The 14678-nt window shown below is 50.1% G+C and overlaps 5 protein-coding genes across 5 annotated transcripts; 3 read left to right on the plus strand and 2 right to left on the minus strand.

Annotated features, from left to right (window-relative positions):
* Window positions 1-1330: 1330 nt before the first annotated feature.
* On the plus strand, window positions 1331-2528 carry TGAM01_v203134 (hypothetical protein; the record flags this gene model as incomplete). The annotated part of the gene is made up of 3 exons (XM_024549145.1): window positions 1331-1618; window positions 1812-1986; window positions 2464-2528. The coding sequence occupies 3 exons, from the start codon at window positions 1331-1333 to the stop codon at window positions 2526-2528; spliced, it is 528 nt and encodes a 175-aa protein (XP_024406123.1).
* Window positions 2529-3051: 523 nt separating this feature from the next.
* Window positions 3052-4783, minus strand: TGAM01_v203135 (hypothetical protein; the record flags this gene model as incomplete). The annotated part of the gene is made up of 3 exons (XM_018802494.1): window positions 3052-3128; window positions 3205-3556; window positions 3632-4783. 3 exons carry the CDS (start codon window positions 4781-4783, stop codon window positions 3052-3054), a joined length of 1581 nt encoding a protein of 526 aa, XP_018664412.1.
* Window positions 4784-6013: 1230 nt separating this feature from the next.
* TGAM01_v203136 (hypothetical protein) lies at window positions 6014-7357 on the minus strand (the record flags this gene model as incomplete). The annotated part of the gene is made up of 4 exons (XM_024549146.1): window positions 6014-6608; window positions 6668-7016; window positions 7098-7241; window positions 7303-7357. 4 exons carry the CDS (start codon window positions 7355-7357, stop codon window positions 6014-6016), a joined length of 1143 nt encoding a protein of 380 aa, XP_024406124.1.
* A 606-nt stretch (window positions 7358-7963) lies between these two features.
* On the plus strand, window positions 7964-8646 carry TGAM01_v203137 (hypothetical protein; the record flags this gene model as incomplete). Its single annotated transcript, XM_018802496.1, has 4 exons — window positions 7964-7995; window positions 8062-8079; window positions 8327-8491; window positions 8583-8646. 4 exons carry the CDS (start codon window positions 7964-7966, stop codon window positions 8644-8646), a joined length of 279 nt encoding a protein of 92 aa, XP_018664414.1.
* Window positions 8647-11923: 3277 nt separating this feature from the next.
* TGAM01_v203138 (hypothetical protein) lies at window positions 11924-13985 on the plus strand (the record flags this gene model as incomplete). The annotated part of the gene is made up of 2 exons (XM_018802497.1): window positions 11924-12197; window positions 12319-13985. The coding sequence occupies 2 exons, from the start codon at window positions 11924-11926 to the stop codon at window positions 13983-13985; spliced, it is 1941 nt and encodes a 646-aa protein (XP_018664415.1).
* Window positions 13986-14678: the final 693 nt, after the last annotated feature.

The raw sequence follows: 14678 nt of genomic DNA on the forward strand, positions 1-14678 counted from the left end.
GCTAAGGAAAGGGTGTTGTTCCGCTGCGCTGCCCCTCCATGCGAGTCGAATAGGGGGGTTTTATATGGAGTACCCAGCTAGATGTTTGGATGAATTGCTGCCGGCTTCGATAGAAGGCGGAAGAAAGAATGCTATAGCTGTAATCTTACTAATAGACTGTGTGTAAATACGGACATAGAGACAGCTTCGATAGGTTAGATGTTACATTGTTGGAGGAGATACTCTAAGTAGCAGCTTCAGTCTCAGTACAACATTGGGAAGCTGATTACAGATACTGTAGCTGGTGCTCAGGTTGACAGGTACAGATAGGAGGTTCCTGAGTTGGTTGCGAACACTCCAGGCGTTGAATAATCTACTTGTAAAAGGAGAACTACATCATACAGCTTGATATTCCCACGCGTAAACTCCAGTCAAGAAGTCCATGCAAGTTGATGCTGCTAAGGCCCATCTGATGCTGATCAAGGCCTGCTGCTGATGCGCTGTAGCCCTGCCTCAGCTTAGCTTCCATTGCCTGTCCTGTCCAGCTGCAGCCTCGCACCGCCCCCAAAAAGTCACCCGTTTGCTCAAAGTACCATGCCAGCGCAATCGTCTTACTTGATACACCTTTTTCTTCTTCTTACACACACGTCCATCACTAGAAGACATGCTTAGACGAAGTATATAATCTAATGTGCGGCTGCAGTCATCACGGCTCATAGAATTGCTATTTTCCATCGCTTTTCTGTTTATTCATTGCTAATTGCTTTCTTTATCCCTTTGCTCTTTGTTTGCTTTTGCTTCTTACTTCTCTCGCCACTTGCAAAAGCCCCAATTGCGGCGCTCTTCCGTACCGTCCCATTAAGTTGCACGCGTTGTTCGCGCCTTGTGGAGCGCATCCTCAAATTATCTTGTCTTGTTTGGCCCTCCAGCCCGCTGCGCTGTACTGCCTACATTCCACAGACCGGCTGTCGTGACCAAGCCAGAGGTACACTGTACATTAGAGCGTATGCCCATCCGCACGGCGCATCGCACTTAACCTTGGATTAGACGTACCTCGACTTATCATCATGGCGCCCCAGCCTTGTGAGTTCTAAGCCTTTTTTTTTCTTGCTTGTCTCTACGTCCTCCCTTCAACAACGCACAATTTCTTCCTTCTCGGCCGCATTGCACGCCCCATCGACTGCTGCGCCGCGTCTCCTGCGAAACTTCCGAGAGCATCGTCAATTGCCTTCTTCTCGGCTCTATCCCGCGCCTCGCTGCAACTTCGCATCTTCGGCAACGCCATTGTCCATCAGCGCTCTTCGCTCTTCTTGTGACGACTTGCGCTAAAAAAAAAAACACCACAACCACGATGCCCGCCAAAAGAAAATTGGTTGCCGAGGCTAACATTGAGCCAGCCAGCGTGCCCTCTCCGCTGCCGCCATCCGTTGAGGAAGCCTACCGACGGAAGTGTCTCCAGCTGAAGAATCGCACAAACGAGGTCGAGGAGGCCAACGACGCGGCCAGACTACGACTCGCCCGCATAAAACGCCAAGTCGAGAAGCTGAGGATAGAACGGGCGTTTCTGCTGGAACAATTAGCCAAGCGCACCAGCACCAACGTCGAAGATTCCGAGGGCAGCCCCAGCCCTCCTCCCACGGTATGTCTCCTCGAGCAAAATTCACTTCACGTCTTTCTCATGTTACTTTTCTGGTTGCGACTTTTCTCTCTTCCTATCCTTCCCATCTCCTTCAACGGCACTGCGCTTTTGAGACTCCTCCCCTTTTTTATTTGGCTTTCGTCCCCCGCCAAACGCCTTTTTTCAGTGTTGATATTTGAGTGCAACTAAATAGGCAACCACATTCGATATCCCAGTTGAGGCGAATGCTAACCCCCGAAAGCCCAAGGATAAGCCGCTGCGCATTAAGAAAGGCCACCGAAAATCCAACGCGCCAGCAGATGCCGACGCGAAGCAGGGCGCTGCAAAGGACCCCGCGTCCCCGACTTCCGAGTCGGCCAAGGGTTCTCGTACCAATGGCGTGTCCAAGGCCTCTGCGGAATACAAAGATCCTTTTGAGCTCTACTGCGAAGAGACTCGGCCCGCACTCGAGGCTAAGAACAAGGATGACGCCGATGTCAATATCGAGGAGGAGCTTACTCGTGCCTGGGAGGAACTGCCAGAGGCCGAAAAGGAGGAATATCAAACCAAATTCGATGAACTGAAGAAGGCTCGGGAGGAGGAAGAAGAAAAGACCGCTGCTGAGGCTGAGGCTGAGGCTGAAGCGGAAGCGGAAGCGGAAGCGGAAGCGGAAGCGGAAGCGGAAGCTGAAGCTGAAGCTGAAGCAGAGGCCGAAGCAGAGGCCGAGGCCGACGCAGATGTTGACGCAGATGTCGAAGCTGAAGCGGAAGCTGAGGCCGAGGCTGATGCTGATGCTGATGACGATACTCCCAAGAAGAGCATCAAGGCCGAACCAGAGACAGAGAAGTCTCGGGCTCACGACGAAGATGTAGAGATGAGCAACTACGATACTGAGGACCAGGAGACTCAAGACAAAGATGGCGACGAGTAAACGAATAGATAAGAGGCAATCACGCGAGCTTACAGGATGAAGGGGCCGGAGACATGCGTTGAGGGGCGTTTTTGGTACAAGATAAAGAGGGGTTTCTTTGTTTTTTTGGCTTTTCTGTTTTCTTTCTTTCCTTTTTTTTTTCCTCGTTAAATGGCACTGTAATTAATGGGGTGCGTCTATAATCTGGAACTTTGGATGCATGTATATTAAATGACCTACTAAAAACCAATTCGTTTTGAACTATAACAAGAACATATACCTGTCAAAACTAACGGCATGAGCTATATCCAGATGAAGAATACTAATCCCAAGTAATTGTCTTATTTGCATTATAACGATACTAAAGTTCGCTTTCCCCGGAATATCAACGCCGCCTGATCTTTGTCTGGCCTTTCCGCTGTACTCCGTGCAATCAAATATCCATCCCAAGCATCACATTAAAGTTCCCCACAGAGCTCCGAATCCAGTGCTACCCAAGGATAAAAAAAAAAGAAAAAAAAAGAAAGGCAGTAAACAATTCCAATCACGCTTCCCCAGCATATAAATCCACGACAATGTTTATCGCAGCTACCAAGATCTCCATGGCAATCAGGATGATTACTAGACAGAACCAGTTAGCGTTACTGTATTCATAACAATAATTTGAAATAAGAAGAAGGAGGATTTGTAGTCATACCTATCCATTCGAGCATTTCGCCGTGGCCGTGGGTCAATTGGTCTTTAAGAACAGCCAGCAAGTCGGCAATGACATCCAGCCGCTCCGTCACCAGACCAACTCGCTGATCCATCTCCAGATAGCTCCGGACTGCTTGGTAGACCGGTTCTAGCTGGGGCTCTACCCAGAACAGCTCGGGAGTGTCCAGCACGGATCCGTTGAGATGAATGTTAATCCTCAAGATGAAGAGTTCTCCAATCTGCATGTTGATTTGTTTCCGGTTCAGAGCTATTTTACCAGTCAGGGCGATCTGAGTAGGAATATCTTTGCAGGTATCAATGGTGGATGCGATGAGTTCCTCGAAGAGTGATGTCTGTTATGGAATCAATTAGCATGCTGATTTCTCCTCATTTTCGTTATACCATCTTCTTTGACAGACTCGTCTTACCTTGACGCTCTGTGCCAATGCGTGAGAGATGGCAAGCTTGGTCATGTAGTTGTTCTTGTCTCTCAGCGTGATAAAGTCATTGTAAATTCGCGCTTGGTACTCCCTTGTGTAGTAAAAGTTAAAATGCTCCGTCTCAACATCATCTGGGGCCAGCTTCTCGAGTTCAAATTTGGAAATGTCCTTCAAAAGCTTGGCCTCTTGAATCTCCGTCATGCCCCATATTACCACGACACCGTAGTCAAACAGGAAAATTTCTGGCGTATGGACTTGAATGTCAAAGTCAGGCACCGTATCCTTTATGGGCAAGTCTTCTTGCATGGTAGGGCCAAGCAGCTCTTCGCTGGGAAGCTCGCCCGCCGCCCCTCGGCGATCGTCAACCATCAAGGCTTCTCCGTAGCCGGAATCCTCTTGTTCGTGATGCCTAGGCCTATAATCCTCCTGCCCAGTCTCGCCGTCTACCAGTTCGCCTCCCGTGGAGTGCCGTCTTTCCAGGGTTGGCGAGGCAAGATCATTGCTGTGTCGACCTTTTCCGTACATGTACGGCGTGTATATACACTCGTCAATAAGCTTCGGGTTTGCGCCGCGAGTTTTTCCTCGCCCTTTGAGGAATCTCATGAGTTGGTCCATCTCATAGCGATTGGCTGTGCAGTACGCCGTGACACGCGGTAGTCGGTCTCGATCGGCCTTGCCAAGCCGCGCAGCATCTCTTCGCGCCGTTGGGTCTTTGATTCGCGTGTATTGAGAATAGACGTCTCTTCCACTTTCCTCATCTTCGCCCTCGTCGCCAAAGTCGGGATTTGGCAGCAGCTTGAGCTTTTCCGTCTTTTTCGTGCTTCTCTGCGGGCCAATCTTGGGTAGCCCCTGTACAGAAGCAATCGCAGGGCCGGGTCCGTGGCTGTTTCGCCGGCGCAGTTTGCTATTCAGCGCCGCCAGCATTGGCGGGCCGGCGACGATGCTGCTGCCGCCCTGCAGATTCACATTGTGTGAAGCATGACTCCTTGGAAGGCGATGAGATTCTGGCTCGATGGTTCGGCTGACGGGATTGGCGCTGAAGGTGACTGTTCGTACGGGCTTCGGTCGGGGAGTTTCGGAGCCGGGCAGCAGAGGCGTAGTCTCGCCAGCATCTATGTTCGTGGCACCAGGAGACTCCATTTTGAATGCAAGAAGCTGATAGCGAGCGACTTGGGTCACAAGTAAGGGCTGCAGCGGCTTAGCGAAGTCGGTCCAGAGTATCGCGTTTTGTAAGTGATAAGAGAATAAGATGTGTTGATCTGCTCATAAATGTGAATAACGCTCATGTGCTAAGGCCGATGACGGCATTGAGAGCGATTGGCCAACAAGCACACCGTAGATGCTATGATGAGGTTTGCGTGGGCAGAAAGATTTGAGGCTGCCAGCCAGCACCTGCTGCTCGATGACGGAGTCCTGCCCAATTTTCCTGCCCAGATTCGTCGATAGCGGTCTGGGTCCACTGTCCACTATGGAGCGCTAATTTTGTCTGCCGCATCCTCTAGAATTGGGGCACTTAGGGGGGTGCTCGGCCCCACTAGAGCTTCGTGTGCAGACGGTACTTTAGCCGGATTAGTAGCTGCAGCGTGGAAACACCATCGTCCATGGGGATGAAGTAGATATATTGCCATATCCGAGTACAGCACACACTATTAAAAGGATTAGGTCTAGAATCAAGAAGTGCTCTGCAAACACTTCTTAACTAAACTGGACCTATTAATTTTAGGTACCCAACATGAGATACTTTACTACATGTTATGGCGCAAGAGTTGAGTTTTGGCATGATTGATAGGTGCGGTGCTAGTGGCTATGGTTGTTATGGTTCTGTTGATACAGCCTTGGTTTTCTATCTAAACATACAAGCCGTGATTTCAATTTCGAATGCAATGTAGCTTCTCTGACTTGCACTGATGGTTTGTATATAACAAGTAGTATTATCATGAGACAATTCTTAAGTCCATGAACTCTCTCCCGTCTCAAGACCACATGTCACTGTCACTGGGCTGCTCTTCATAAATACCATCTTCGGACACGCTGCGGCTATATACCTACCTGGTAGGTATTTATGAGCATCTTCATGAAGAGACTTCAAGCGTTCAAAAGCCTAGGTCGGCAAAATTGATTCAGCCAACTACAGGCACATAAACATAGAGTACAGTAAGCTGCTCAGACTCACTTGTCTTGGATTCGCGTCTCAATCTTCAAGCCCCCCTCATGAGACCGATCGATGATGCGCTGCCCAAGACAACATGGGGTATAGAAGCCCCCACCTAACTCGAGATCGTCCTCCAAAAGTATACGTGCGCCTTCGCTGCAAAGCATTGCCGTCACTGCATGTCTAAGAGTCAGGACCCGAATTTTCATATCTTCAGTCTAGAGGGAATTTTTGGTCATTTCACACTTACACTTGTACATGCTACCATGATACCAAGCTCGAACAAAGGCTTGCTTGGTGACAGGCGACTTCGTATCAGGATTTGCTATGCCACGCCACTCAACCTCTTCCTTATCCATATCTTCCTCGGAAGGGCCTGTGCCTGGTTCAGGAGCAAATCTTCTAGCTATTGCTCTGACAGGCGCTATTGCTAGGAATAGAACTGCGATTGTGAGCAGCCAATGGGTTAATATCCCCTCAAGCCAGTTGCGAGGCTTGCTGTATTCTTCCCAATGAAAGTTTGGCCCGTAAAACTGGTCTTTCCGGCTGGGAATTTGCGATAAAAGCCCCCACGAGCGTTCTATTACTCCCTGGTCGGTAGTACCAGTCAAGCCCGTGGTCAGAGTTCCAAGGTTAGGGACATTGTGAATACCAAGGATCTTTTGCCAAATGGAGGTTTCACGTCTTTTTGGCTCGGCTGGGTGAGGTACGGGAGAATGAGCAAAAGGCTTTCCAGACTCCAGCAGTTCAGTCAGAGTAAGATTGTCGAATACACTGAGAACAGTAGAGATGGTGCCGCCAGATGGTGCCGCTCTGAACAAGCAAGATTTCAGTGTCTTACGCCACTATCGGGTAAATGTAGTTTGACTTACCGTAAAACGTGAAGCGAAAGGACGACGTCTTTGGTCTGGGCATCTAGTTCTTTGCGAAGCGTTTTGGCCAAAGACCAGGTACAGAGGTCTGGAGGCGCAGACTCAAGGCCCATCTGAGGGATGAGAATCGCGCCGCTCTCTTTCGCAGCCGATTCATATTTCTTGATCATCTTATAGACCCAGGGTGCTTCACCAGTTGCATCAAGGTAGTGCGTGCCGGCCTCCACGCATGCCTTGACCGCTTGCTCCCCATATTGGCTGTATGGGCCGACAGTTGTAATCATGACAAACGTCTTCTTCGCCAACGCACTCATCTCTTCATTGTTATCCACATTGACGATTTCAATTTCTGTATTTTGATCGTATTAGTGCTTCTGTCTCCTGGCGACATGTCGTGTTTGGGAGGATTCCAGAGGTGGCCATAACTGACCTGGTGGGCTTCTATCTGAATGCACCGATTTGCAATTGTCGACGATTGCCTGGAGCTTTAACACGGAGCGACCCGCAACAGCCCATTTCGTATCAATCGGGAAGTTGGCCGTAATGTACTCAGCTACTACACGGCCGGTATACCCTAAGCTGTATGTGAGCCATCGCTACTCTTCAAATATCATGGCAGTTCTGGGCTCACATACCAGTAGCCCCAAAGACGACCAGGTCGTACAGACGATTATGCTCTTTAAAAGACATGATAAAGGAATGTTAAAATTCTGCAGAAGTGAAGGGAAAGATCAGTATCGCAAATAGTGGGAGAGCGATGCGGAATATCGTCACTTGGCTTGCTTGATGTTGTCACTCTGCACAAGCACCAATCGGGAAGGATAAAAGTCAAGCAGACTCTTCAATGCAGATCAATAAAATTGTGCTTGTTCAATTTCATATATTCTTCTAATGTTTCACTTTTACCTAAGGCAGTTCTAGAATAGGGAGGCTCGACACATGCAAGCCAATGATGCCTCGACCTCTGTTCAGCCGGCACAACCGCTTGCGGATGGCCCATGACGATGGAGTCCTGAGTAATAGCCAACCCGCATTTATCACCCAATCCAAGCATGCAAAAAGGCCACGGACAAGCGCACGCGAAAAGGCGATGGCGTAGCATTCACGTGACTGTCGTCAGTTGTTATCGATAGTGCGCTTTGAGAGAAAAAAGAACAGTGGGACTTCGCTTGGCCATCCCTCACGTGCGTGCCCTAAAAAAATCACAACTCCAGGTTTCTAGCACATTTTCGTGAGCGAAGCTTGCAACCGAAGTCAAGCACTCAAACTTCGCCATCCTCACAGAAATCCGTCAAGATGACCAAGCGCACCAAGAAGGTCGGCGTGACGTACGTATACTCTTTTCAATGTTTCAGACTGATCAAATGAATCTTTGCTAACGTGGTTGTCTGCAGCGGTAAATATGGTACCCGGTGAGTCTTTGAAAGATACCCATCAGCCTTGTCCCCAACCCGATATATCGATTTCGAGCCTCGACGAAACGAGTCACCAATTATTCTGCACGACTACTATTCATGGTCCTTGGAGAAGAGATGTCGGATGTAGAGATTCTATCTATGGCAACCTCCAACGATATCCCGCGAAATGCTCGACGACAACTTTTACGGACCACACAAAGCAAACCTAAGACGAACTGGAAACTAATGCAACTGGCTATAGTTACGGTGCCTCCCTGCGAAAGCAGGTGAAGAAGATGGAAATCACCCAGCACGCCAAGTACACCTGCACTTTCTGCGGTAAGGTTACCGTCCGAAGAAAGTCCACCGGTATCTGGAACTGCCGCTCCTGCAAGCGAACCATTGCTGGCGGTGCCTACACTGTTGCGTACGTCTATATACTACCACCGCGGAGATCAACGAGATCTTACGAAAGATTGCAATCAACATTCGAAAAGTGAATACTAACCTTGCTGTAGCACCCCCGCTGCCGCCGCTATGCGATCAACTCTGCGACGATTGAGGGAGATTGCTGAGGTTTAAGGCGTTTTCTTTGGTACAATGGTGAAGGATTCGGCTTTGCTTTTCGGTCTGGTGTATGGGGGACATTGTTTGCGTGCATACACTGCGAGCTGGCGAAAAATAAACGTCGACGCTCGATCTTTGGTCATAAACACCGGTCGATAGGCAATGAACAAAAAGAAGAAAATTGCATTATCTCGGACAACCGAATAACGAATGATTAATGATGCCACACAGAGCCCTGAGCGACTTGTGAAACTGATGTGCTGGGTGGGTGACGGAGATAGGAGTTGACCAGGGCAGTTTTCGATTTCCTCTTTGACGAAATTTTCTGCATATTGAGAAGTAGACGACCACTCACTGGTCGCGCAACTGGAAGAATCTGCAAATCAAACAGCGCACTCTGAAGAATATTGTAGAAACGCCAGTACGTGACATGCTCATGCACGGATTCTCACGATGTCACATACAACGGCACAGCGGCAGCATTCGCCGAAATTGGCAAGGCCGAAATCTCTGTAGCAGCTTGTCCATACCTACCGATATCGTCTCATTCTGATCCACCGGCGTAGGTCACAAGGGTTCTCACCACGGTACTTGTTTTGCGGCGAGAATCACTGCCCGCATCAGACGGGCATCTTGTCGGTAGCCTTCAATTGAACAGGTGGACCGAGGAAAGCTCGCAGCGTAGCAGTGCTCGTAATCAGAGTCCCGCTAACATGTCACCCGATCGCAGCTGGATTCACATTGAAACCTGAGATGTTGCTAAACGAGCTGCGAGAGACACCTCAGGTCAATTTTGAAAAATATCAAGAGTGAGCATGCATTTTAGAAACCTCATGGGTTGGTTGACTTGCAGTTTTGCCAACCAAAAGAAAAAGTCGTCAAAACGGCGTGAAGCGGGCAAGTGGGGTCTCTCTGTATAGCATTCAGGGCAGGCATTCTGTGTGGTCAAATGCGCTGCACTCAGTTTATGGGATCAATGGCGAGTTGATAACGACATGTGTGGGTATCACGAGACATATGGCAATGCACTTTATAATGAAAAAAATTCTTACCTTTCATGGCAAATAGCCTTACATAGATCATGGTTAAACTAGGTACCTGTATTCACGATTCAAGTGAAAAACTACATCCGGCTGGTGAAGATCGATGTGTTTTGCGCTACAGCATTTTAGTAGCAGTCAGGGCCAGGCGATCCCCTCAAGCGCCAAGTAAATCCATCTCTCAATCCACATCCCGGCAAACTCTCAGCATGCACCAGCCCTTTCATTCCTCTGCCCTTGTCCACTGAATCCGACTCCTCTCCGGAACTAGGCGCGGTTACAGGCACCACCGCGGTAGAGCTGCCTACATGTACCTAAGGCTAGTAGTAGTAACTTTGATCACCACAAGGAAACGCGGCTGTCGGGATTTGCATGTTTTCTTCTGCCTTTACATCCAGGCCGGCTGTCCTTCTCCAGCGGACCCAATGTAAACAACCGTATCTCGTGCATCTCTACCTACTAGTAGGTATTTCGTATTCATGGAGCTACCGTTGCAGTGATGCCCCTACCTCGCCGGCCAACTAGTACAACCTGGGCAATTCTCCCATCAAGAGATGCATTCTGGGGAGGTACACCATGCCTCTTTTTTACGACGTTAGGAGAAGCGGGCCTGGTGCTGAGTTACAGAGTCAAGATGGTAGGCGTATCCATACAGTGTTTGCTCAACACTAACCTTATAATGACAATGCCATCTCAATGAACACACGCTACCCTGCTGCGCGTAACATTGAAGCTCCATTCAATTTAGTTAGTGTGCGGCCATGGCTTCGTCGACCAATTGCAGATTCATTTTTCCAACGCCTCGGCGCGTGAGACCAGCGGAAGCATACTGTAGGGAACCTTGTAAGGACGGGAACCTTTAGTGCTTCGGCGGCATTTTGTACCTACAGACAGTAGTAATATCTCAGTCATCTTTTCGTCTTCAGTCCTCGTGTTGCTTTGCCGGCAGCTTTTTCATGACTGTCGAGGCTCTGTATTAGCAGTAGACCACGAGGGCGCTGCCACAGCTGCAAGGAGCGAAGGAATGTGCAGGCGGTAACGCCTTGTTAGCAGTAACACGGAGCTCTGTAGATTTGTACTTTTGCATCCACCGGAGCCGAGACTGCTCTGAATGTACTCTCATGCGGGTATAGAGGTACTGTATTACCTCTCCGCAATATACCTGCATTTTCCTTTTGCTCTACAGCATGCAGAAAGTCTCTCACCAACGAGAAGCGATGACGAGCTCTTCCGCTCTTATTCATTTCTCCAATACAGCGACTTTCTCTCCTTGCCTCAGGCAGCCTCAAGTCGTTCAGACGTTTCTCAATGTTGGTCGTATGTTGTTATTATTAGCTCCCCGACCGCTTAACAGATTAATATACGAGGTCTGACGTCCTCCGAGTCACGGGCAATGGGGTACCTTGGAGGTGGTACCTTGCTGTCCACGGCCGCCTCCAGCTCCGGTATAAAGAGCACCGTAGCTTAGTAGACGTGACCCAGAGCATCTATGCTAAGACAAGACACAATTAGATCATTGATGGAAAAGAACACAAAAGGTACCTACACTCCTTCGCATTTCACCTCCCTGCCTGTAACCAGCAACTATACTCACCCAATTTCCAACTTAACTCTCAGTCCTGCAGGCGGAGAGCTGCAGAGGTACCTGCTAACCCACCCACCTCCTCTGAGCAAACTCTGACGGGCTCACCCCAGACAGACCAGAGATCCAAACAATCCCCTCATTTCTCGCCCTGACTTCTACCATCTACCGCCACCACCACCTCCAGAGGCACTCGCACAGGTGATTAACAGGCGTGGCGCCTCCAGCACTGCGACTCGCTGATTGGCCCCGCCCAGACCCCTAATAGGCCTGCGCTAGCTCGCCAGCAGCCCGCCTTTTCTGGGCTGTCTCCAGCTGAACTCTCCCTCTTTCAATCCTCTGCCTCTTGCTCTGATTCCGTTGCACGAAGAAAAAAAAAAGTAAGCCCCAGAGGTACCTTTCCCACCGTGCGCGGTACCGCTGCCCTTATTGCACCTCAACCACTAATACACATCATATTAGCCTTCATACCAAACCCAGTTTCTTCGCTCTCTTTCTGGCAGCACACGCCACAGACCAGCGCCTTTCGCACGTTTTGTTTCAAGAAATAACAGCTTTATTTTCTAAACTGCTCGTCTTGTTCTTTTTTGCCCCATCAGGCACTTATATACCTCGTTTGTCTTTTACATGTGTCCATCAGTTACTGGCGTCTGTCATCACAATCGGCATCATGTCTGAGCCTGACCAGTGTATCATATGTTTGGATCCGCTGCCGCACCCCTCGTCCCCGACGCAGAGCAACGCGGCGGCCGTCGACACCGCTGCTGCGTCCACGTCCGAGGCCGCTGAGAGCGATTCCAACTATCTCAACATCGTGGCCGCCCTCGATGGCTGTGACCACATCATCCACGATGCATGCATCCGCTCCTGGGCTCAAAAGACCAATACTTGCCCCATCTGCCGCAAGCCCTTCCACTCGGTTCGAGTCTACAACGGCCTGGATGGTAAGTTCCCCTACTGCTTGCTACAGCTACAGCTACAGCCCCTCTGTGTACAAGTACCTCCACAGCCACGCTGTACTACATGGTATACCAAATGCTAACTCACATGGGGCGAATTCTACAGGCATCGCCATTTCCACCTACGACGTCGAGGATAAAAAGCAGGTTGCCGAATTCGATGTGCAGCAGTGGCTCGGGGAGAACCCGGAAGAAGAGGAGGAAGAATCCAACCCATGCCCCATCTGCGACTCGGCAGAGCGAGAAGACATCCTCTTGCTTTGCGATAGCTGTGACGCAGCCTACCACACGCACTGCATCGGTCTCGACTATATCCCGGAGGGTGCCTGGTATTGCATGGAATGTGCTCATCTGTTCCAGACGACAGAGGAACAACCAGAGTCGGGAGCTGCGTCGGAGAACGGCGAGAGGCCTCAAAACACTATCCCTCCAGCCCCTCGATCTAACCGAGGCTTCCACGTCCGCACCCGCGCTCGTCTTAGGAGGGCACGTCGCCAAGCACGCAACCTCGAATGGCAGGGTGCCTGGGGACAGTTCTCTGGCCGCTTCTTTGAGATAAGCGAGCTGGACCTCGATAACCATGACGACGAGGATGAAGATCTTGGACGTTACCGCAGGTTCCAGCAGCTTGATCGGCGGGAGCTGCAGCGGTGGCAGCAACGGATGGACATTGCACAGCGTCTAGGTGCACGAGAGTCCTTTGCGAGTAGTATACCGCCTCGGATTAGCGAGCGCCTTCAACCCCCGCCACCACCTGTTGAGACGAGGGAAGAGAGACAGGCTTGGGGTGCGTTGGATCGTGCTCGAGAGGCCGAGGGTACCAGCAGCCCAAACACTCGCAAACGAAAAGCTCGGTCTGTGACGGCCTCGCCCATTGAACCACCTACCCAAGAACCTGAGAGAAAACTCAAGCGCCCGCGAACTAGACGTCTTCCCACACACGGAGAAAGCTCAACTGCGGCTGTGCCACCGGCCAGCTCATCCACAGGAAGACTCGCCAATGGCTCTACTCTAAGAACCAGTAATACAGACCAGAACGACGCCGAGCCGACTCTTGTTGTATCCTCTCTGCTCAAAGAGCTAGAGCCCAATGCTCATTCCGAAGATGAGGCGTCCGGCGTAACATCTGGCTGGCGCCCTTTCCATGAGGCATCTTCGCCAGCTCTCTCTCCATCGCCATCTGCTTACGGCAGCCCTCGCGCTCTCTCGTTAACTCCACCTCCATTACCCAACCTCAACGGGCGGCCATCGTCTCCGACTCTATCCCTTAGCACACACATCGAGCCGGTATACCCGCCTGCAAATTATTCACCAACAAATTCCCCCACGAGTTACTCACCCACTCGCTTCAGCAGCAGCGATCATAGCGATTCTGAATCGCGCCCACCAAAACCAGAACCTCGAACTGAAGGCCGGAGCGAGAATCGACTTGAGAGTCGACCTCTGGAACTTCGCCAACCCCGACCGCGACGTGTGCATCAAGCATCACCCGAGTCCAGTCCAACGCGGGGAGACGAGAACTCAATGAGACATGCCATGACGACAGAAGAAAAGAAGAATGTTAATGAAATTGTTCGAAACGCTCTCAGGCCGCACTGGCGGGCTCAGAAGCTGACTGAAGAACAATATGCGAAGATCAACCGTGACATCTCACGAAAGCTTTACGACGAAGTGAAGGACGTGTCCTCACTTGATGACGAATCTCGACGACAAATATGGGAGAACAAGGTCACCCAAGAGGTGACTCGAGCCATCTCCGAACTTCAAGCCTGATCACGGGTGCACAAGCAAAAACAAGCATTTGGTCTGGCGTTTTAAGGCTTTTGTCGGCGGTCCATATCATGGTTTGATACCCCCAGCCTCGTTGACGGCGAAGTGCATTTTATTTTAGGGACACCGAGGTGTAATAGGAGTCGGGCATTTGTTTTTAGTTCTTGTCATACTGATAGCGCTTGTCGATCCTGCTACGGCGCATTGCGAATCGTGCTTGGATATGTATCGTACTTTTCATACATGACGCGTTTCTCCTTTCTTCATTGGGACGAGGATTCTAGGGTTTAGAACCAGCAATAGCTTGAATTTAAATCGATTCACACCACGGTATTGTGGTGGAAATTTGTACACCTGACTGAATAAAATTTTAGCCAACAGGTCCTGATGACTCGAGGTGTTTTACCGGTCATGCATTCGACAAGACGAAATGCCGGTAGCTCTTCTCCGCGCATTTTATGCTATCTCTGTACGTCCAGCCTTGGTGAGAAGGCTAGCATGAGACAGAAAAACATAAAAGTACCCGCCGCGATGATCGCCTAAGTATGCTGCTTTCCGATATCACGAAGTTAACGCGACAGTTGAAACAGAGAAGAGAAAATGACAGGAAGAAAATTCATTCATAGTCAGTACAGCAGCGGGGTGGGAACACGAAGAGGAAAACAAGGGAAGGCAAAAGGAGAAATTTTGGCGCCC

This window comes from Trichoderma gamsii (genome assembly GCF_001481775.2).
Source record: "Trichoderma gamsii strain T6085 chromosome Unknown Scaffold_8.2, whole genome shotgun sequence".
NCBI classification, from domain to species: Eukaryota; Fungi; Ascomycota; class Sordariomycetes; order Hypocreales; family Hypocreaceae; genus Trichoderma; species Trichoderma gamsii.